Here is a 21,206-nt window from a genome sequence, read left to right as displayed (position 1 = left end):
CTTTAGCCAAGCCTTGAGCATTCCAATAAAAGACACGCATTAATTAACTCTGTTCTTTGAAGGGCTTGCCGAACCCTGTTTGGAAGATCTACCGCCTCGTGTTTGAACTTGACTAACATTTGCCACAGTAATAGTCTTCTTTTTAGTATTTTGGTTTTTTCTTCTTGTCTGCCAATTCCTTCTTCTCATGCTCATCCAGCTCTTTTTTAGCAAGTAACTCCAAATTTCTTGCATCATCTTCTACTGCCTTGGAAGTATTTGTTGATACCTGATCCACCATATCCGCAACTTCATCATCAGTTTCAATAACCACCTCATCAGTTTCTTCGATCCCAGTTTCAAATCTATTAGAAAGCGCTAAGTTCTCTAAAGATTTAGCCGGAGTAGATATTCTTGAAGTTTTAGTGGACTCACTAAAACTAGTATCATCATGATCATCCACAGGGGTTGGACTAGAAGCTGGAGAACAATCTGCTACCAAATTATCTACAGGTTCACTTTCATTGATATTAACCAAACTTGGTTGAGTTGCGGCATATTGCAATTCTAAAACCTTCTTTCTCAAATTCTCTAGCCTTGTCTTTGCCATCTCTTGTTGGATTCTAGCAACCTCAGCATCAACCTCACGTTGTCGTGCCGCCTATTTCATAGCCTCACAAATCTTATAAGCCTCCATCTCTTGCATCTCCAGATTAGCATCATCCTCCTTGCGCAAATCATCTTGCATAGTTTCCGCAAGTTCTGCACCATCATTGCGCAAAACTGATTATGCACCATCATTGCGTAAAACTGATTCCGCACCATCATTGTGTATCTCAAGATGAGACGCACCATCATCGTTGGCACCATCATTGCGCTGCACAGAATGGACAGCACCATCATTGCGTACCTCAGACAGTGACACACCATCATTGTGCGGCACGGACAGTGACGCACCATCATTGTGCATCTCTGATCTGTTACCTTCTTCACCCGATTTCTCACCATTACTAGCACTATTCTCAGGGAAAATGGTATGTTTTCCAGTAGCAATCTCAAGGATTGATAAGTTCTTCATTATTTTTGGATCATCTCCAGGTTTGTTTGTTTGGTCCTTCTCCAGAATTGGTTGTAGCGGTGGATCTTCTGGCATGTTCTTCTTACCATTATTTTTAGGAATTCTTTCTTTTTGCCAGAAATTCTTAAGGTCATCCATATCAGCTTCAATTGATTTTTTGATCTCAGGATCAATTTCTTCATCAACCTTGTCTTTCAAATCATCATACTTTTTTGTTCTACAATCGGGTTTCTTATGGCCAATAGATTTGCAATAATCACAAAAACTCTGTTTAAAATTTCATAATCTTGAACAAATTTTTTTTCATTCTCTTCACCATCTATCAAAATCCTTCTTAAAGGTTGAGAGAAATCTATATCAATCAAGGCAGCAGCAAAGTAGCCATATTCATGACGCAGAGTTCGTGGATCAACGGAAACTGGCTTTCCAAGCCCTCTTGCCATTCGAAAAATCGTCTCTTCATCCCAAAATTCCATTGGGGAACCGATCCTAATACCTAGTCAACTGAATTTTTGGAAAACTAGTGTGACTATGCACAATATTCACATGGAGGTAGAACCGAATTTTTTTTTGGTAAAACCGTTAAACCCATGACTTTGATTGAATGTTGGTTTGATAAATCACATAGTTCTTGAAAGTCAGATGAACCAATTCTAAACTTGTTTGGAAGTGTGGCAAATCGGTTTCAAGGTTGTAAGTGTGAAAGAGAACTTACAAAGTAAAGATGTCGACAAACTTTGAACACGTGTTGTGAATGTTTATTTCTTTAATTGTTCAAAGATATTCCTTAACGGATAAGGGAAGAGAATCCCAGGATCAAAACATAAGTAAGTTAAGAATCTTTTAATTAAGGTTATTAATTTTATTTTGTAGGAAAATTCCAGAATTAGTAATATGCATTTACTAATTAGATTTTCCGAGAGATTTGTATTGTTATTTTTGGACAGAGCATTTCCAGGAATTATGGAAAGCGAATTTGTGCTTTAATGAATATCTTGAGAATATTTTCGGTTTTGGAAATTCCTTGGTGTCCAAAGTTCCTTGTCTATAAATACTTGAAGTTTTCCTTTCTAGAAAACTAATTCTTCGTAACAACGATTTCCTCTTTTGTTGTTGTTACTGGTGTAGCCGCCTATTCGGAGAGGAGAGAAACCTAATTAGGCGAATCTCTTACGGCCGCTCAGTTTAAAGTATTCTTTGGGATTGAGAAGCTCTAGCGTGTACCGCTGGTGGGAAACTAGATAATTGCGGTTTATCTTTTGTTTTCGATTGATTTGATTGACTAACGGTGGTTGAAATCTGATTGCACCTAGTTTGTTTATTCTTGATAATCTTCTCTTCTGATATAAGATTCACTCAAACTAGTTCAGAGTTTTGACAGGGATCTTTACACTGTTGTTAGTTCTAAAGACGATCTTGTGATAATCCATTGTTAACAAACTCCGTTCTGTGTGTGATTGATCACAAGAGATTCAAGTGATTGTGTGCAGGTTTTTATTGAAGATTTAAGAAGATTTGAAGAAAAGAAGATATTGAAGATCTGACTTGGGTTTTATAATCTTTGGTGTGCACAATACTTGTTTCGGTAAAATAGGATCTATTTAATAATCGGTTTATCCTTGTGGTAGATTTGATTGATTAATTGAGTAGATCGGCATCAACACGGTTCTTCGGATTAAAGCTGTTGTTGGCTTAATCTTAAACGATTACTTCGGTAATTGAACATAAGATAGATCTAAGGACCCGACGAAGGAGTTTATGTTAAGATAAACGGAAGAGCCTTTGTCCGACTCATATCACTTGGTTGAATAGAGTTGATACCAAACAGATTTCTTGTTCCTTTACTGTTTGGAATACGAGCCAAAGGAATTGTTCCAAGTACGTGACTTATTCATAAGTCGGGGGCATGGGAATACAAATGAAATTAGGTGAACTATAGGGTTAGTAACTTGGTTTCAACTATACGAAGTTAGGTGTAATTTTGTGTAGCGGCTTAATCCTGAGAGTATTAAATTATGGACAAGGTCCCGGGGTTTTTCTGCATTTGCAGTTTCCTCGTTAACAAATCTTGCTGTGTCATTTTCCGCATTATAATTGTTTTAGTATAATTAAAGTAAATTACACAAATGTTAATTCCTATTTTCTTGATAAGCAATCCTATTGTGTTTGGTTAAGTCCGAACCTTTGTATCAAGTAAACATACTTCGTTGTTGTATTGTCTCGATCTCGTATCCATAGACGATCACACGAAGTGTGAACCGATTAGTTGTATTGTCTCGACTCAGTCCATAGACAATCACTTTCGGAGAAATGACTTATAGGTAGGAAAAGTTTTAGCTTGAGGCATATTTGGGTACCCTCGCTTTTTCACTTATCTTTTATTGTTCAAATATATTCCTTAATAGCTAAAGGAGAATCCCGTATCTAAATAAATTGAGAATCTTTTAATTGAGGTTTTTAGTATTTTTATATGCTTTCAATTTCCAGCAATTAAAATGCATATCTTTAGAAAATAAAAATTGGTAATGTGCATTTACTAATTTGAGATTTTCTACTGAGATTTCGGTCAATATTTGGACAAAGCATTTCCAGGAATTATGGAAATATATTGTATATCTTGAGAATATTTTCGGTTTTGGAAATTCCTTGGTGTCCAAACTTCCTTGGTCTATAAATATTGAAGTTTGCATTTCGATCAAACTAATCCTGGAAGCCGTCTATTCGGAGAGGAAAGTAACCTAATTAGGCGAAATATCTTACGACCGCTCGTTTTAAAGACTTATTTGGGATTGGGAAACCTACGAGTAACGTTTGTGGGAAACTAGATAATTGCAGTTTATTATTAGTTTTCGATTGATTTGATTGACTAACGGTTGTTGAACTTTGATTGCACATGGTTTGTTTATGTTTGAGAATCTTCTCTTCTGATATGATTCACTCAAACTAGATCGAAGTTTCGACGGTGATCTTTAGACTGTTTGTAGATCTAAAGACGTCTTATGATAATACCTTGTTAACAGACTCCATTCTGTGTGTGATTGATCACAAGAGATTCAAGTCGATTGTGTGCAGGTGTTTGTTGAAGATCTAAGAATATTTGAAGACGAAGAAGATTTCTGATTTGGGTTCATAATATTTGGTGTGCACAATACTTGTTTCGGCTGGAGGATCCAACTATAACCGGTTTATCTTTGTGATAGATTCGATTGATTAGTTGAGCAGATCGACATCAATACAATTCTTTGTGATTCAAAGTATTGATTGCAAAATCTTGACAATTACTTTGGTAATTGTTATTGGATAGATATAAGGACCTGACAAAGGAGTTTATTGGGATAAACGGAAGAGACTTTTGTCGAACTCATATCACTTGATTGAAAAGATTTGTTACCAAACAAATTTGTTGTTCCTTTACTGTTTGGAATACGAACCAAAGGAATTGTTCCAAGTGTGTGACTTATTGCAAGTTGGAGGCGCAGGGATACAAACGGAACTAGGTGAACTATAGGTTTAGTTGCTTGGTATCAACTATATGAAGTTGGTTTTGATTTTGTATATCGGCTTAATCCTAATAGTATTCAATTCTGGACAAGGTCCCGGGGTTTTTCTGCATTTGCGGTTTCCTCATTAACAAAATCTTGTTGTGTCTTTTACTTTTCTATTTCCGCAATTATAATTGTTTTTATTATAATTAGAAGTAAAATACACAAATGTTAATTCTTATTTACTTGATAGCAATTATATTGTGTTTGTTTAAGTCCGAACCTATTATCAAGTAAACATACTTCGTTGTTGTATTATCTCGATCTTGTATCCATAGTCAATCACGCAAGTTATCTTGTTGTTGTATTGTCTCGATCTCGTGTACATAGATGATCACACGAAGTGTGAACCGATTAGTTGTATTGTCTCGACTCAGTCCATAGACAATCACTTCGACTTACAAGTGAAAAAGTTTTAGATTGAGGTATATTTGGGTACCCTTGTCTTTTCAATTGGTATCAGAGCAGGAAAACACGAAAAGATCTAATAATCTGTGTTTGGTGCGATCCAACCCATAAGCAATGAATTCGAGTTCTCATGAATCAACTTCAATTAACGTACCGCCAAGATTTTACGGAACAAACTATCTATGGTGGAAATCTGTTATGAGATCTTTTCTTCAATCATGAGACTTTATTACATGGATATTAGTCGTCGACGGTTATATTTGTCCAAAGATTGAAAATTCGAAAACTGAATTTAAACGCTTAGTAGATTTTTCAAACGAAGAAAAGGCTATTGCAAGGCAGAATTCAGATGGTTTGAATGTTATAATACATGTTGTAAGCCGTGATCTACAACATCATGTATCAACATGTCAAACTTCGAAAGAAGCTTGGGATAATCTTCAGATCGTATTCGAAGGAAACACATCAGTGAAAGAAGCTAGACTTCAAACTCTTACATCTGATTGGGAAAACCTTCGAATGGATGACAACGACACTTTTGAAGAGTTTCATATTAAACTCTCTGAGATAATTAATGCTTCTTTCTCTCTTGGAAAGACTATTTCTGAAAAGTATATAGTATGCTAAATTCTCAGTTCGTTGCCATCTAGATACGATTCTAAGAAACATGCAATCATAGAAGCAAATTATCTTTCAACGCTCTCACGAAGCACACTCGTTGGAAATTTAAAGATCTTTGATCATGAATCATAGTCTATTCAATCAAAAGGAATTGCTTTCAAAGCTGCAAAAATTCCGAAAGCTCCAATGGAGAGAAATACACAAATGGATAATTCAGATGAACAGATTGCAGAAAATTCTGTAACATCCATACACACGTCTTGGCCGTTTTCCCAGTTGAGCATTAAAATATTCGCTGGGCGTAAATCCTTGTTATCATCTGAAAACAACCCCAAGGCCACTTATTTACGCACATGAACACCAGCTTTGTAGCAGATATCCACAGTTATGTCGCAAACCAAGTCATGACGAAACTTAATTCCGACGTCCTTAGCACGATGAAGCGCATGATCACCAAAAATGTCCATAGGTTTATTACAACAAGAACACAACCCGTCTTCAAAAAACAAAGGAATGCCAAGGCGGTAGCAAACTACTGCTCTAAACTGTCTAGGCCCGAGACATTGACCTAAACCACTGATAGGAGCAGCCAATAGATAATCTTGAGCATGTTTAACCTTACATTGCCATAATATGCAATCTCTTGCAGAAAGTATAAATTGGACAGCGATTTGCTTCTTTACTGCATCAAAACAAGTCAGTGTCATCAAAACTTATTTTTTTTTGAATAAAAATAAAATTTCTTTTTTTTTAATTAACTTTGGTTCGACAAGTACAACTTCGCAAGTATTTTTCTCGCAAACCCTTTAGCGATATGCAAACTCGGAGGTATTTTCCCACGAACCCATTGCTCTTAATTTGTTTGTAATTGAAAAAATTGATTAGAAATCATCAAATTAGGTTTGAAATGTTAGGTATAAAGTATTGTTCGGTTAGGAGTAGTTTAGAAAAACCCTAGTTTTCTAACCGAACTCCCTGAAATATAGAACACCAAGAACACGTCGGTTAGAACGAAAAATTTCCTAAAAAACCGAACTCATAGTTCGGTGCGTTCGCAAAAGTTTTAGAAATTTTGTACCTAACCGAACTTTGAGTTCGGTCCGTTCGCAATTTTTTACTTAACCGAACTCTTATCTGAAAATACACTGAACAAGGTTCAGTTATATTCATAAAAATATTTGCAATGCGTTCGCAAAAATTTTAGAGTTTTTTTACTTAACCGAACTCCTTTCTAAAAAAACTTTTATATATTTTCTCTTAGCCGAACTTCAAGTTCGGCTAGATTTGTTATTATTTATTAGCCGAACCACATGCAAAAAGAAATACAAGAAAAATAATTAAAAAAAAGATATTTAAAAAATTTGATAAAAAATAAAAAAATAAAATAAAAATCTAATTAATTAATTAAATATTTATTTAATTAATAAAAGGATAACTTAGTCATCTCCGCCTTTTAGGTCACCCCTTATAATCATGGGGAAGTTGTCCTAATCAAATCATGGTCCCTGAAAAAGAACGCGAAATTGGGGGATAAAAAAACTAATTGTGGATAGAGGAAAAAGACAAAAACTGGATCCAAATATCAAATCAGGGTCACCCCTTATCTAAGTATTTTTTAAATCCTAATCTACTGCTGACTAATCAGGTTTAGTGGTTAATAATAATTAGTAAAAATCTTAAGTACTCCCTCTGTCACTTTTTACCTGTCCTAATCTCTATTTTGGTCTGTCCATTTTTACCTGTCCGCTCTGTTTATAGACATACTTTTCCCTTAAACTATCAAATATACCATTTCTTTTTTAAAATTATAAAATCATTTTTAATATAAACTTAATTAGAAATCATAAATATCATCAACATATATAAGGAAAAAATCCATTCAATAATCTTTTATATTAATTGCCATTCCTTTTTTAAACAAAACATTTATGGGTAGTTAAAAAATTCCTAATACTTCTATTTATTCTTACATTGTCTTTTCATCTTTATTAATCTATTTTTTCATCTCTTTTCTTGAAACACCATGGAAGAACATAAGCTAGACTATCTAGTTTCTTTAGCTAGGACATATTTACAATCTCATGAATTGGTTGAGTTCGTCTACAAAAAATATAGAGATTTGCAGGTTTAGAAGGACGAATTGATTATGGGTACGGGTGGGTTAATATGACTATATACATGCGAAAGAATCAAAAAAATTTATGACAAAATATTTCTTTACAATATTTCCTAAAACAATAATACCATCCAAATTAAAACTTTTAACACTAATAATTTCAATTTTGGTAATAACATAAATATTAAATAGGCTAGTCAAGGGATAGTCATGACATTTTATAGGATTTCCTCAATATCTTTACAAAGTCAAAGCGGACTCTTAAAATTGGACGGAGGGAGTATTTGTTAAATGATTAGTGTGTATTTGTATTTGTATTTGGGTGAATGAGATTAGAGTACAAAGATGGAATTTTTTTTTGAGAGGGAACTTTTTTTGGTGAAAGTGGAGGACGATTGTGAAGAGAGAATTGCTGCTAAGAGGTTGAAAATTTAATTTTTTTTTCTTTGAATCCACCATTGTTGCAGCTGAAATAGCTCCGTGCCGGCATTGTATTCAACCGAAAAATCCATGCCGGCATTTGTTGGAAATTTTCATAAATGGTTCCTACTATCCGGGGGGGGTCCGGGGGGGGGCATAGCCTCAACGAGACTTTGTTTTGTTACAAAATTTTCTGGTTTTGATCTTCAAAACCTAAACTTTTTGGTTTTAATCAGTCCACTTCTGGCACAATCACTTAATTCTCGAGCATGCCGGTATCTATGCCGGCATAGTATGTTGCTTAAATTTCTATGCCGGCACATGATGAAAAGTATCCAGGAAACTTCAAATTTTTTTCACTTGACTACCGGCATTGATAGATTTCTATCGAGCATGCCGGCACTCAGTTCCGGCATTGAATGTTAGTTACCAAGTATGCCGGCACTATTTTCCGGCATGATCTTCATCAATTCCGGCATGATATTCATCACTTCCGGCTATTTAATATTTTTTTTATTTCCGACATGGTCTTCATCACTACCGGCATGGTCTTCATCTATGCCGGCATTGGTCTTCATCACTTCCAACATGTCTTCATCACTTCCGGCATGTTCTTCATCAATACCGGCATGGTTTCATCACTACATGCACGGTTCTCATCGCTTCCGAATGATAAAAAAAAAATTGTTTTCAAGGGAATGGGGAAATGGGAAAATTTAAAAGGGAAGAGAATTTGAAAGGGAGTGGAAAAAATTTAGAGTTTGAAAGGGAGTGGGGAAACCTCTAATTTGAAAGGAGTGGGATATATGAGGGATATGATTTTGTTTTTTGATTTTTATTTTGAGCAAATGGTATTTTAGTATTTTCATACCAAAAATCACCCCTTAGCACGCACCATGGGTTTGGAGAAGTAATCTATATCCCAATTAGTTTTTTTATCCCCAATTTCGCGTTCCTCAAAAAAGTCAAAGGCCCCCCAAAAAAAAACAAAACCGTTCATAAATTACGTGAATATACTCCTTAAATTACGTGGGCCTACGGCATTAAGGTAATCTGCACGCCACAGGAAAAACGTTCCAACTCATGGACTTGGTACAAGGGCTTTGTAGTGGATGGGTAAAAAGAAGTCCAATGTAGGTGCGTAGGTACCAAACCCTAACAATCCGCCTTGTACATATCAGTCAGGTGAATTGGCTATTTGGCTTATGAACACCCTCTAAACCTTGACATTTCTTCCCTCATCATTCGTGATCATTTCCACTCGAAACTCCGCCTCCTCCGTCAAATCTCTCCCGATCCCTAGTCGCCGCGTCTGTACCTATGGATTGTTGGGGTAATAAAATCTTCTTCACTTCTCTTATAGTTCTAACTGTAGTATTTGATGTTGATTTGTTTATTCTTTTGAAACCCTGATCTCATAATGTTGATAGTTTTTTCAATGGTTGCTGTTTCTATTGCTGTTATTATGAGAAATTTAAGTTTATTATTTGCTTATAATGAAGGTTAAGTTGCATTCTTGATGTGTGTTTCGGGAATGATCTAGATTTTTGTGCTTGTTAATGATTGTAGGGCGTAGGGGTTTTTCTTGATTTCAAAGAGTGCTCAGTTTGATTTATTTATGTTGTGCAACTTTGTGAATATGTCTGATCTTGTGGTTAATAAATGGGTTTTGGATTTGTTTTAAATTGGTTGATTAATTGCTATTTTTGTTACTCTGTCTTGGGTTTTGTTTGCTAACTATCCCTGTTCCTCAAGAAAACAGTATAATTACTTTTCATTTGACTGTGGTTATGTATTACAGCAATGTGAAATTGTGAATGGTATGTGCTTTTGATATATTGAGTGAATCATTCGGTTTCAGTCTCTTGGCTTTTCAATGTCTTTGTCTACTGCTTTACCGTGTGAAATTGTTGGCTGGTTTTGCATAGTGTTAACATTCCTTTCTCAATATTGGTTATTGTGGTGCGTAGGTATTGAAGTCATGCCTGAAATTAGCCATATGGTTTCTCTTGCTAAAGAACAAACCATCCACATTTCACAGGTTATTACATAATTGAGCAGACTATCATTTTTTCTTAAAATTGTCATCTATGTTTTGTTTTTGTATGTTTTTAATTTTTTTTAATTAATAATTAGGCTTGTTGTAGTGGTAAGATGGTGGGGGATGAAAGAGTTTTCCTGTATGTGAAGAATGAAACTTATAACAAACAGGTTGTAATTGGGATATTGTCACCAGAAAGTGATCCGCTAGTATCTTTGGATTTGGTGTTTGGGACAGATTTTGAGCTGTCTCAGCTCGAGGAGTGAAACCATCCACTTCACTGGATATAAGTATACCCTACCAGAAAAAGTTTATACACCACCACATGATGATGAAGAAGAAGATAGTGATGGTGATACTGTTGGTGATGAATCACATAAGCCAACATTTAATGATGCTGCTGCTGGCGATGACAGTGATGGTGATGATTTTGATTTTAGTGTTCGCGACGATTATGATGCTGCTGCTTTTGATGGTGAAGAAGAATTTGATGGTAATGATGATGATGATGATGCTTCTGGTGGTCCCGATGATTTTGATGATTGATGAAGACTGATGTATCTGGTGGACTTATGTAGTTGTGATTTGAGAGGGGGAAGTACAGGGGTTGGGAACATAGGAAGAATTATAGTAGTAGGATTACTAGACTTTAAAGTTATCACGAGAAAAGTCAGAGTGTAAAGTTTGTGTTAGAGTAATTGAATGTCCTGTTTTTATCTTTTTATTTTTAGGTTATATGTAGCTTTTGCTATCGTATCAAGTGTGAGTAGTTGTGACTTGTCTTTTGCACTATCTACTCTTATAAGTACAACATGTGACACTCTGTTTTAGCTATCTAATCAATTAATGAACTTATCTTTTACAAATCTATTTTGGTGATATAGAGCATGTTATCTTATAATTTGTGTGTTATTTTTGATGTTTCCTGTACTAAATTATAAATCACCTCTTAAGATCGTTCTCCAATATCGTCTTTCTCTCTGCAACATGCTGGATTCATTTTGCAGTGTATCTACTGTAGTTTCCTTTGAGATAACTTTTCCCTATCTCAATAAGAGCCAGGAATGGTGGTTCGTGAATTGTTGTTTTGGCATAGTCAGGAATGTCTTAAATTAGTCATCTCTTAATTCTCGATTACATGTTATGAATTAGGATTAGACGCTTAGGGAGCTAACAGCTAGCTAGTCTAGCATACAAAAGATCTGCGATAAATCAAAATATTTTGCTCTTCTACATGTACTTTTGAGACCATTGCTCGAATACCATAATCTGAAGCTGTGCTAGGTAAGGACTAGAAAATTTCTAGCAATTCGAGTCATCAGAATTTTATCACGTTTCTTAGATATATCAGCATCCATATCTAGTTGCCTTGTTCATGGTCATGCCGTTTTTCTTTTCTCGTATATTTTGTTTCTTTGTCATTTCTAAAGGCAAAGTCAAGGAAGTAGTGTGTAGCAGATAGAACTAAAGTTACGTAGCAGCTCGATGTGACAGTAAAATATCCCATGTATTGCTAAATGCAAGTGTGAGCCACTCTAAAGACCTTGCAAGTAAGGGCCCTACAGTAGTAATTTCCCTAATGTCTTAAGGAAGATGCTTGATTTGTTGCCGTATGGGCTGTCAGAAACTTAATGCTGTATGGCCACAACACTATACTTGGGTTTTCACTTGTCCTTATGTTTTAATTCCAGATTTGTTCTCAGCTTTAGGTCTTTCCTACTCAAATCAGGTAATAGTGATAAATACTATTAGGGGAGCACTAATTTATTTGATTCTCAGCTGCTTGCAGAGGCTGCAAAGCAAATATTTGGGTCCCTGAAGAGAGAAAATGATATTTGGTCAATGGAGAAGTTGATGCCCTGAAACAATCGTTACTGAAAGCAGCAATGAGATTCCAGACTGGGCAAAAGTCTTGGAACCTGCAAGAAAGCTACCCACAAATGTCAGGGAAATGTGTCTATGAGGCGTTGGATAAAGGTTTGCCGGAGTGGGCGAAGAAGATGTTGCGGCATTCTATTAGTAAGGAAGTATACAAGGGCAATGCATCAGGGCCTACAAAGGTATAGGGAAATTTTCTTCTTCAGATTGCTTTTCCTTTTTAATCAAGTCTTCATTTTTGCAGAGTTGCACAAAAGTTAAATGAAATAACCAATATACTGTGTCAAATGTTGTAGAAGGAAAGAAATTGAAAAAATAGCTACGAGTTGGGATATAAAAAATGAAATTAATAGTCTGTCAGACTCTGTCTTTCATACCATCCCTTAGCTGCCAGAAGATTTCGAATTTGATCTATTAAGTTATCTTAAAGACATGCTATAACGTGTATAGAATATTTTATTGGCAAGGAGCTCCCATTTGGCCAGCTTGTTTTTGAATCTGCATTGATCTTGTTTATTGGATACGCAGAAAGCTGTTGTTTCAGTGCTGACACATGTGGCTGACGAAGTTTCACAAAGGAAACCCGTGGTAGTAAGAAAGGAAAGGCGTGTCAGAACTGGTATTGTCATGAAACAGTGTCGTTGTGTTTTGTGCCGTACTATTCTTGAAGATGAGGCAAAAACTGCAATTTGCTTGGAACAACCTCACTAAACCCTAATGCTAATGGGGATGGCATTCTTGGATATCATGCAACGGTATCTCATGCATTGGATTTTAGAACTATTGATAGGTTAGCAGTACGCACTTACTTACGAGGCTTTTCTGGAGGATGTACATGAGGTATGGTGTGATGCCTTTCCTATTTCCTGTGAATTGAAAATTACTTGGCACCAAAGCTCATGATTTTAGAACTATTGATAGGTTAGCAGTACGCACTTACTTACGAAGTTTTTCTGGAGGATGTACATGAGGTATGGTGATGCCTTTCCTATTTCCTGTGAATTGAAAATTAGTTGGCACCAAAGCTCATCATAGTCTCATGTAGACCAGAAATCTAAGGATGGTTTCTAGGTTCTAACATGTATTGTTACTAAAGTTTGCTTTATCAGGTTTGGCCCAACATACGCACTGCTTATTAGGACCGGCCAGATTTGATGCTTTTAGCTGATCAATTATCTGGAAATTTTGAATTGCTGTATGAAAAAGAGGTGTGATTATTTTTCGTTGGTCAATCTCTCAATCCGCTTGCACATCCATTTCTTGTATTACCTTGTCAATTTACTTTATGGTATATTCTTCCAAACAGGTGCTTGATCTTGTACAGAAAATTAAGGAGCATGCTGATCCCCAATGCTTAAGCACCGCACAAAGGAAGGAAATAGATGAGTTTCTGTGTGGCAAGGAGATCCCTAAAGCTCCTTGGGACCATGGTGTCTGCAGACTCTGTGGCATTGACAGAAGTGATGGAACTGTGTTTCTTTGTGATCATTACGATTCCGAGTATCATACTTACTGCTTGATACCTCCACTTCATAAGATTCCCATTGGGAACTGGTATCACCCACGTGTATTGAGATTGGTGAAGTAAAGGCACCATCCAGTACTAACGTCATTCATCACCGCAGACGGAAGAGATATCAAGGTGAAGGAACTCGTATTTTATCGGAGAAACTGAACAAGTTAGCTGGTGTTATAGAAGAAAAAGAGTATTGGGACTGTAGCCTGGAGGAGGTATGTTCATGACACCTTATTTGCATATTATATACTAGTTCTGAAGCTGAATTCCCTATAGATTGTATTTTGTGGCCACGTCATTATTGCCTATTATATAGTCAAGAATTTATTTCTAAAAGTAACTTCTTACCTAATCTTAGAAAATCAGCAAGTCAATTCCTCAAAATTGTTGAAAGGAATTCTTTAGAGGAGTGTCAAATATACACTCTTTAGAGGAGTGTGCACATAATTGAACTTAAATTATTCTTTTCGTGAGTGTTTCTATCTGCTCTATCTTACAAAAATGACCTCCCCTGTTTATAGAAACTGACAACTGTCAACCTTTTGCTTGGTCTCTCACTTCTAAGTAAAAGTTTTTGTTTCCGATTAGACCATTTTGTTTTCTAGTAATAGTAAAGAGAATTGTTTCAGATGTTAACAATATAATGTCGAATATAAGTCCTGAATTGATCAAAACTTTTTAAGCAACTCATAAAGATAAAAAAAAGTGTTATGTTAGCTAATGAGTGCACATTTTTCCTTCTTCTGGTAGATGTGCTTAAAAAGGTGTTGGTATTAATTCACTTTTATGTTGTAGAGGGTCTTCTTGCTGAAGTTTTTCAGCGACAAGGTGTTGAACTCAGCCATTGTTCCTGAACACCTTGATCAGTGTGCCGAAATGTCGGCTGATGTGCAGCAGAAACTGCGTCATTCTTCTATAGAATTAAGAAACCTAAAGTATGAAGAAGAAGTCCTCACGAAAGAAAGCAAAGTCATGCTTAAGGGAGTTGGTGAAGCTGGAAAAGATGCAATAGCCAGTATGCTTCTGAACCTTAGCAGGGGTAGCGGTCAACACCAAACTTTAAATAATAGTTACAACTTTCTGCACACCCTTCTCTGGTATGATTCAGCTTGGTGATGTTGCCGAGGAAAATGATTCCAACAATGTGAACAATAATTGGTCATTTGGGAAGAGCAATTCTGGGGATCATTGTAATGGAAGTAGAAACCTAAGTGTGTTGGCTGCAGATAGTGATGGTCAAAAGACAGATGGTCTTTCAGTTCTGGATGGCAATCACGTACTTGAAAGTCTTTCCCCAGATAAGGCTTCTAAAAGTAGCGAATCAAACAAAAACAGTGAGGTACAGCTACCAGCTCTCCAGCAAAAACAAGTAGGTGACTTGGTAGGGAAACCACTGATTGTGTGCAGCCCATGTTTGAAGTTCTAAACGAACCACGAGCTTACGACCTTGAGGTGGACTCACTCAAGAATGAGATTTCAAGTATGGAAAACTCAATCGGAGGCTTAGAATCACAGCTTCTTAAGCTATCTATGTGTAGGGACGATGAAGCCAGAAACCTCTGATATTATCCCAAAGAGGCGGGTTAGGAGAGAGATGAGATCCTATTCTTAATGGCTGCCAAGTCTCTGGGTTGAGGTCTTTTGATGGTGGAAACGGTGGAACTTCTCTTGCAACAAAAGCTTTAGCAATATGGAAACGATGAACCCAGAAACCTCTGATATCATCCCAAAGAGGCGGGTTAGGAAGTTGAAACAACTTATGATGGTAAAATATATAGGCGTGAATGCCTCAACTTAGAACTCGAGGGGCATAATGATGGGAAGTGCAACTCATTGTCACCAGCCAATGATGAAGGCGAGGAGACTGATGATCACTCCAAAGGGAAAGGGAAAGTAAGCATCACCAATGATCACTCCAAAGGGAAAGGGAAAGCAGAATTGAGGCATCGAAGAGTGGAAAATTGGACACTAGTTCTAGAGTGATTAAATTTTAAAAGAAGGAAATGGTTTGTCCATATAACCTGGAGGAGATTGAATAAAGCTCATCACCAATGATTCCAACAAGGAATTAGTGAAAGGAATATGACTTATTGGTTCAGACGGGATTCATTCCCTTGTCCCATCCACATATCTGTATCTCCATGATCCAACACTAATTTTGAACATTGAGCGGCAGAGAGAAGCTGAAAATGGTACTAGGTGTAACGCTCTGGAGGTGGTGGTATCTCAAAAGAAAAAAAAGACTGTATCAGTTGATAAAAATCCCACAGACTCTGCAAAAAGAAGTGCTAAGAACGTTCTCAAAGAGGAACAATCAGAGCCAAGGTATCAGTTTCAGAAAGTTCAAACAAGGAAGATTCAGAATCTTCAAAGAAGAATACTCCAGCACCTAAGGGTCTCTGCTATGTAGTGCCCAAACGTTCATTGAGGCCTGTGGTGGGAAAGGTTACTCCAATTTTGAGGCGGCTCAAGAGTAACTTACTCGATATGGTTGCTGCTCTTCCTGAAGAAGCTCTGAGGCCACTAAAGTCTGGCCCATTGAAAAGATCTGCCTTGCGTGCATTTGTTAAATCTGCAGAGTCAATATTTGAGGTGAGCTTGTCTATTTCTTTTCTTTTTTCCTAAAATAGTTGACTTAGTAGGTTAGACAGTATGTTATAATTATAGTTTTGAAGAACATCATTTTTTAACCAGTGGTCAATTTCCATTCCCGTTTGTGTTAATAGCAGATTGTGTTAGTTAATCACCATGAGCATACAGTACTATAAGAAAACGTAGTAAGTGCTGGAGAATAGAATTTACATAATATGGAAACTTGGCCATTGTTGAGCAATTCGTACATTAATCACCAATTGGAAGATATTGGTGTCAATTCTTACTGTTACATTAAATTTCAGGAGAGCTTTAATTTGATATTGATAGTCTGTACATGCATTGTTCATGTACTATCGCGATATGTTTTTTTGTGCAAGCGTGTTGATGAATAACATTTCTTCAGTTTTCCATCTTGCCATAATGAAGTGAAAGTTTGTTTTGATCTGTCAGATGATTCAAGCAACAATCATGCAAGACAAAGTACTTGAAAAATAGTTGGTACTATTGGTCATCGCTTTCAGCTGCTGCAAAAACTTCCCAATTTCATCTTTAGCCCTTCGCATATACACACCTGATGCTCATTTACGAGAAGAGTTCTCCACCAGATTTATGTAGTTACATCTTTTCTGATGACTACACCCAAGTAAATCTAAAGGCTATAAACTACTAAAACATTCAAGATTCAAGATGAACAAGATGTAAAGAGCATGGAAAGTAAAGATTAACACAAGCATTTAACGTGGTTCGGCCATGAAGACCTACATCCACGCGAAAAAATGTTTTCTTATTGGTTAAAAGGTCTTATCCTTGAAAGAGTTACAAATATCACTTAGATTTCTTTCTCTCTCTATCTAGATCTCTCTCAGGAATTCTCTGTAGAAAGACCATCTATTGTTGTATAAGTTGTCCATCTCCTTCTACATGGACTGGTATTTATAGGCAGATTAGACTCGTGAAGGCCTGGTCTCGCCGAGCTGGAGGGGCTATCGTATATCGCCTTCGTTGCTTCGGACGGGTTCTATACTATCCCTCGTGATGGCTTGCTTGGTTCTCCTTTTGAGTTGTCTCGCTCTGCTCGTCATCGTATAGCTCTTCCTTAGAGAACCTCGTGTTGTATCACCTCTGGGTCGTAGTATAGATCGCCCGATCCTTTCTTTACGATATAGATCCGCTCTCATCTCTTCTTATCCTTCATTAAATGCAGTCTTTCTTTTTAGACTTGACCGTCTGAGCATATTAGACTACTCCTTACACGAGTCGTTCATGCGATGTTGTAACAGGCGTCTCGATTCAGACAAACTCACCTTTTTGGAGTATCATTCGATGCTTTTATCTCATCATTCTATCATGGATTCATCCCTTGGGATGTTAACACGTGGCCATCGGGTAATCTACCCTCACATTTTGCTCCTTTTCTTTGCAACTTGCCAAGGACATGATGGGAAGAAAACTTTGTAACCGTCTCGTCTTTATCGCCACGTCCGAGATTTCCGCCACGTCTGCACTTTTAATGCGCTTTTACCTGTTGGACTTGAGGCGCCGGTTGGTTGTCCATTAGTTTCTTATATAATCTTTTGGGAGAAGAGAATGATGTCTTTATTATCTATTTTCAGAGTTCAGAATTTTTTCATTCTTTCTTTCTTCTGTCTTTTGCTGTTCCTTCTCAACTTCTTGTCTCCTATAAAGAAGTTCATTATGTCTGGGAGAAACTCTCCATGTCGACACCTAAGACGATATGGTTCTTCTTCTTTGTTTTTCTTTTTGTTTTCTCCGGCGATTTATGCCATTATTTTGAATTGTGTGTAATTATCATGGTTATTTTGATCAATGGTTCTTTCCATTGTTTTTCGTCTGTGAAGCTTTTCCTTAGGGAACACCATTGTAGTTTTCGTCGTTCTATTGTTTTCGCCGGTTTTTTAGCCGTCGTATGTTCTGATTTTTCCTTCGTTCTGATAAGAGACCTATGGAGCCTCCTAGTACCAGTTGTGCTTCCGATCTGTCTGATGAAGCTTATCTGGAGATGGTGAAAGTTACTCACCGTTTGAGAAGATTTGATGTTTCTTTTGCCAGTCCGACAGGTCAGTCCGGCGTCTTGACCAAGAAGATCTTGATGGATAATCCTTGTGGTCCCAACAAGATCGTTGTGACAGTGGGCCAGCTAGATGCGTGGCTTCGTCTTCCTCTATACTGCCCGTTAGATCCATTTCAGTATGAGATGCTCTGCAAGCTTAGTCCTCAACGAGGTATTTTTCAACCCAATGGTAACTTCTATAGGATCGTGCGAGAATGTGCTCGGCGAAGTAGAGGTAAAGTTACTGAGCATGAGAAGAACGAGTTTATTTCCTCTCAGATGGATTTGTACTCATCTGATGCCTTTGTGGAGAACTACTGGTGTCAGCAATCATCTGATGCGTTCGAGGGCTTTGGAGTTGGGATTTCTAGGTCTGGCAAAGCTCCCAGGGGTCCTCGGCTCATGACCGATTTGAATCCTCCTTTTGCTAGCAATGTCACACTTCGCAAGACTCATGATCCCAAATGGTTTTTAGTTCCTCTGCGTATCGTGGGGCCTTATATTTTTGGTTGGGATGAGCTTGGAAACGTCCTTCCTGGGATACCTGAGATGCATAGGCATCTTCCACCTTATAGGCCATGGGAGCTTAAGTGGGTTCCGCCTCACAGACGCTCCTCTCAGACTTCTCGGGCTATTGAGGACGAAGGTAGAAAATAATGTCTTAGTGCTTTAACGTATATATACCTTGCCCCTGTGTTATGCCTTAACATTCAAAATTATGCTGTTTTTGGCAGAGGAGAAGGGTTGCTGATGGTTCTGGGCAATCGACTGCTCCAGTGGAAGTTGCAGAGCATGCTATGGAAGTTGATATTGGTGCGTTGTTTGGTGATAATGAGATAGTGGACCTTGGTGATTCATTCTTTGATGATCTTGACCAAGCCTTGTTGAATTATCCTACCAATCCTGATGGCACTATTGTCGGATCGGATGTGAGTCTTCCCTCGGCGAGTAATCTCGTTGACAAGGGTGCTCTTCCCGACTCGCGTGCTCGCGTTGGTAGTGGTGTTGGTGATATTGTTCTTATGGTTGCAAGTGGTGGTGCTCCTGGCGTACCGAGTACTTTTGCTGGCGGTTTTCCTTCTGCTCTAGCGGCTCCTTCTAGTTCTTCTTCCATTGTCTTTGGTGGAGGATCCGCAGCGATGAAGATGCTATGGTCGGATCAGTATGCTCGGTTGAATGAGGACGAGCAGGCTCGTATTCTAACTTCTTTGCCTAAGTCCGCGCAGCAGCATCTTGTGCATGCAGTATGTATTTAATACTTAACTTTGTTTTAGTTATTGGTGCTTGTGAATGCCCCAGTTTAACTGGTGATGTTGTCTGAGTTACTAGAGCAATAATTTGAGGATCATTATGTTGTCCGAGACTCGAATCGCTAGGAGGCGAGCCAGGACCGCTGAGCAGGAGATCCGGATGCTTCGTTCTGCTGTGGAGATGGCCAAGCAAGAAGATTTATCCTTCGTCAGGATAAGAAAGAGTTGGAAGATATTTATTTGTTCTTTCGCCTGAGTTTTTATTCCCCATAATAGGTTTTAGACTTCTGAATTAGCCCCCTATTGGTAGCCATGGTCAAACGTTTGGAGGAGGAAATAGATAATACTGGTTATAGGCACGCTAGGGAACGTAGCATCCTTAAGCTCGATGTGAGTTCTCTCCAGTGCAAGATTGATTCCTTGGAAGATGATAATGTACAACTTCGGAAGGATGTGGATGTACACCGAGATCGTATCATTGAGCTTCGTACGTTGTTAGATAAGGCTAAGCAGGTGGCTGTGGATCGCTCGGATGAGATCAAGCTCCTCCGATCTCAGAAGGATGGGCTTATTGAGTGGCAGTCTGATCACTTGCCCCTATTGGCACAGGCAGAGGAAGATAGGGAAGAGCTTGGACGACTCAAGCGAGAGTTTATTCTGCCTGAAAGGGAACGTGATAGACATATGCTATCGTGTCCAGCCGGCGATGCTGCCATAACTCTCGTTGAAGCTCGAATTAGTGCCTTAGATACCGAGAAAATTCAATTAGAGCAGAACTTAGCTGCTGTTTTAATTGAGCATCAAGGTTGCTTACTAGCAATGTTAGTTTTATACATTCCTTTTTTGTTACATTATTCTCAAACTAACTGCCTCCATTTGTTTATTGTGAGCGCAATGCAGAATTGGAGAGGCAGTTGGAGGAAATGAAGGCATCAAGACACAGTCTTGATGAAGAGCTCGATGAATTGGTGAATATCCATGAGGAAGAACTGGAGGTTGAACGTACTGATAAGAGTCAGAAGTTGAGCAACCTTCATGCTGAGCACAAGGTTGTGATAACCAATGCTTGTAAGGCTGCCGTCCTTCGTGATCTCCAACGAGCCGCTGCTTACAATGTTGTGCTTCCATCTCCGCCTGTTGAGTACGAATCCGAGCAAGTTGCTCTTGAGACTGCCGCGAGCGAGGATCAGATGAAGACGGATCAGGACGTTATTGATCATGGACAAGCTTAAGTTCGTAAACTTTCTTGCTTGTATAGTCCTTGCTTTTGAAGAACTCTTTGTTTTCTTTCTTTTGTGCTCAAGCCTCGTGTTGTCATCAAGGTGATGTTAAAAACGTTGTTTGGTTGGTAAGTCCTCGTGCTCCTTACGAGGAAACATTTTGATTATTCGGATTAGTTAGTATGCTAACCAAGTCCTCTTTTGTATTGGAGGAATTATTTCGCCACTCGTACTTTCGGTAAGTCCTCATGTTTGGGAGGCGAGGATATTTTCTTTTGCAGTAGTTGTTCATATGAATGGCAATTTCTTTTGTTAAATTGTGATATGTTGATCTTTAGTGCCTCCGGGAGATTTTGTGCATGTTGTTGATCCAACCATGGGTGACAAAGGCAATGAGTGATCAATTCCTTAATTGTATGGGTCATCTCTTACGGTGTTGGATTTTGAGTATGGTGCATTTTCCCTTCTCGC

At 37.8% G+C, this 21,206-nt stretch overlaps 1 protein-coding gene across 7 annotated transcripts; it reads left to right on the top strand.

Annotated features, from left to right (window-relative positions):
• The first annotated feature begins 9,354 nt into the window (after nucleotides 1–9,354).
• On the top strand, nucleotides 9,355–17,964 carry LOC113331488 (phosphopantothenoylcysteine decarboxylase subunit VHS3-like). Of its 7 annotated transcripts, none has more exons than XR_003350963.1 (9): nucleotides 9,355–9,497; nucleotides 10,135–10,205; nucleotides 11,995–12,265; nucleotides 12,612–12,923; nucleotides 13,005–13,054; nucleotides 13,193–13,291; nucleotides 13,390–13,814; nucleotides 14,395–16,191; nucleotides 16,645–17,964. XR_003350963.1 is itself a non-coding variant. In XM_026578195.1 (3 exons), exons 1-3 carry the CDS (start codon nucleotides 9,485–9,487, stop codon nucleotides 10,749–10,751), a joined length of 393 nt encoding a protein of 130 aa, XP_026433980.1. In that variant the 5' UTR covers nucleotides 9,355–9,484; the 3' UTR covers nucleotides 10,752–11,060. The 7 variants fall into 7 exon arrangements, 1 of the variants encoding a protein (XP_026433980.1); XR_003350962.1 differs by having other exon boundaries at nucleotides 11,985–12,265; XR_003350965.1 differs by having other exon boundaries at nucleotides 11,985–12,265; nucleotides 13,180–13,291.
• The last annotated feature ends 3,242 nt before the right edge of the window (nucleotides 17,965–21,206 follow it).

The sequence above is a fragment of the Papaver somniferum genome, unplaced genomic scaffold, assembly GCF_003573695.1.
Source record: "Papaver somniferum cultivar HN1 unplaced genomic scaffold, ASM357369v1 unplaced-scaffold_125, whole genome shotgun sequence".
Classification (NCBI taxonomy): Eukaryota; Viridiplantae; Streptophyta; class Magnoliopsida; order Ranunculales; family Papaveraceae; genus Papaver; species Papaver somniferum.
This window is presented reverse-complemented; position numbering and strand designations above follow the sequence as displayed.

Bases quoted from the DNA above. Each gene is read 5' to 3' on its own strand.
- LOC113331488 (XM_026578195.1), top strand. The intron at 10,206-10,442 runs GTTATTACATAA...TGTTTGGGACAG, and splicing joins AAACCATCCACATTTCACAG to ATTTTGAGCTGTCTCAGCTC.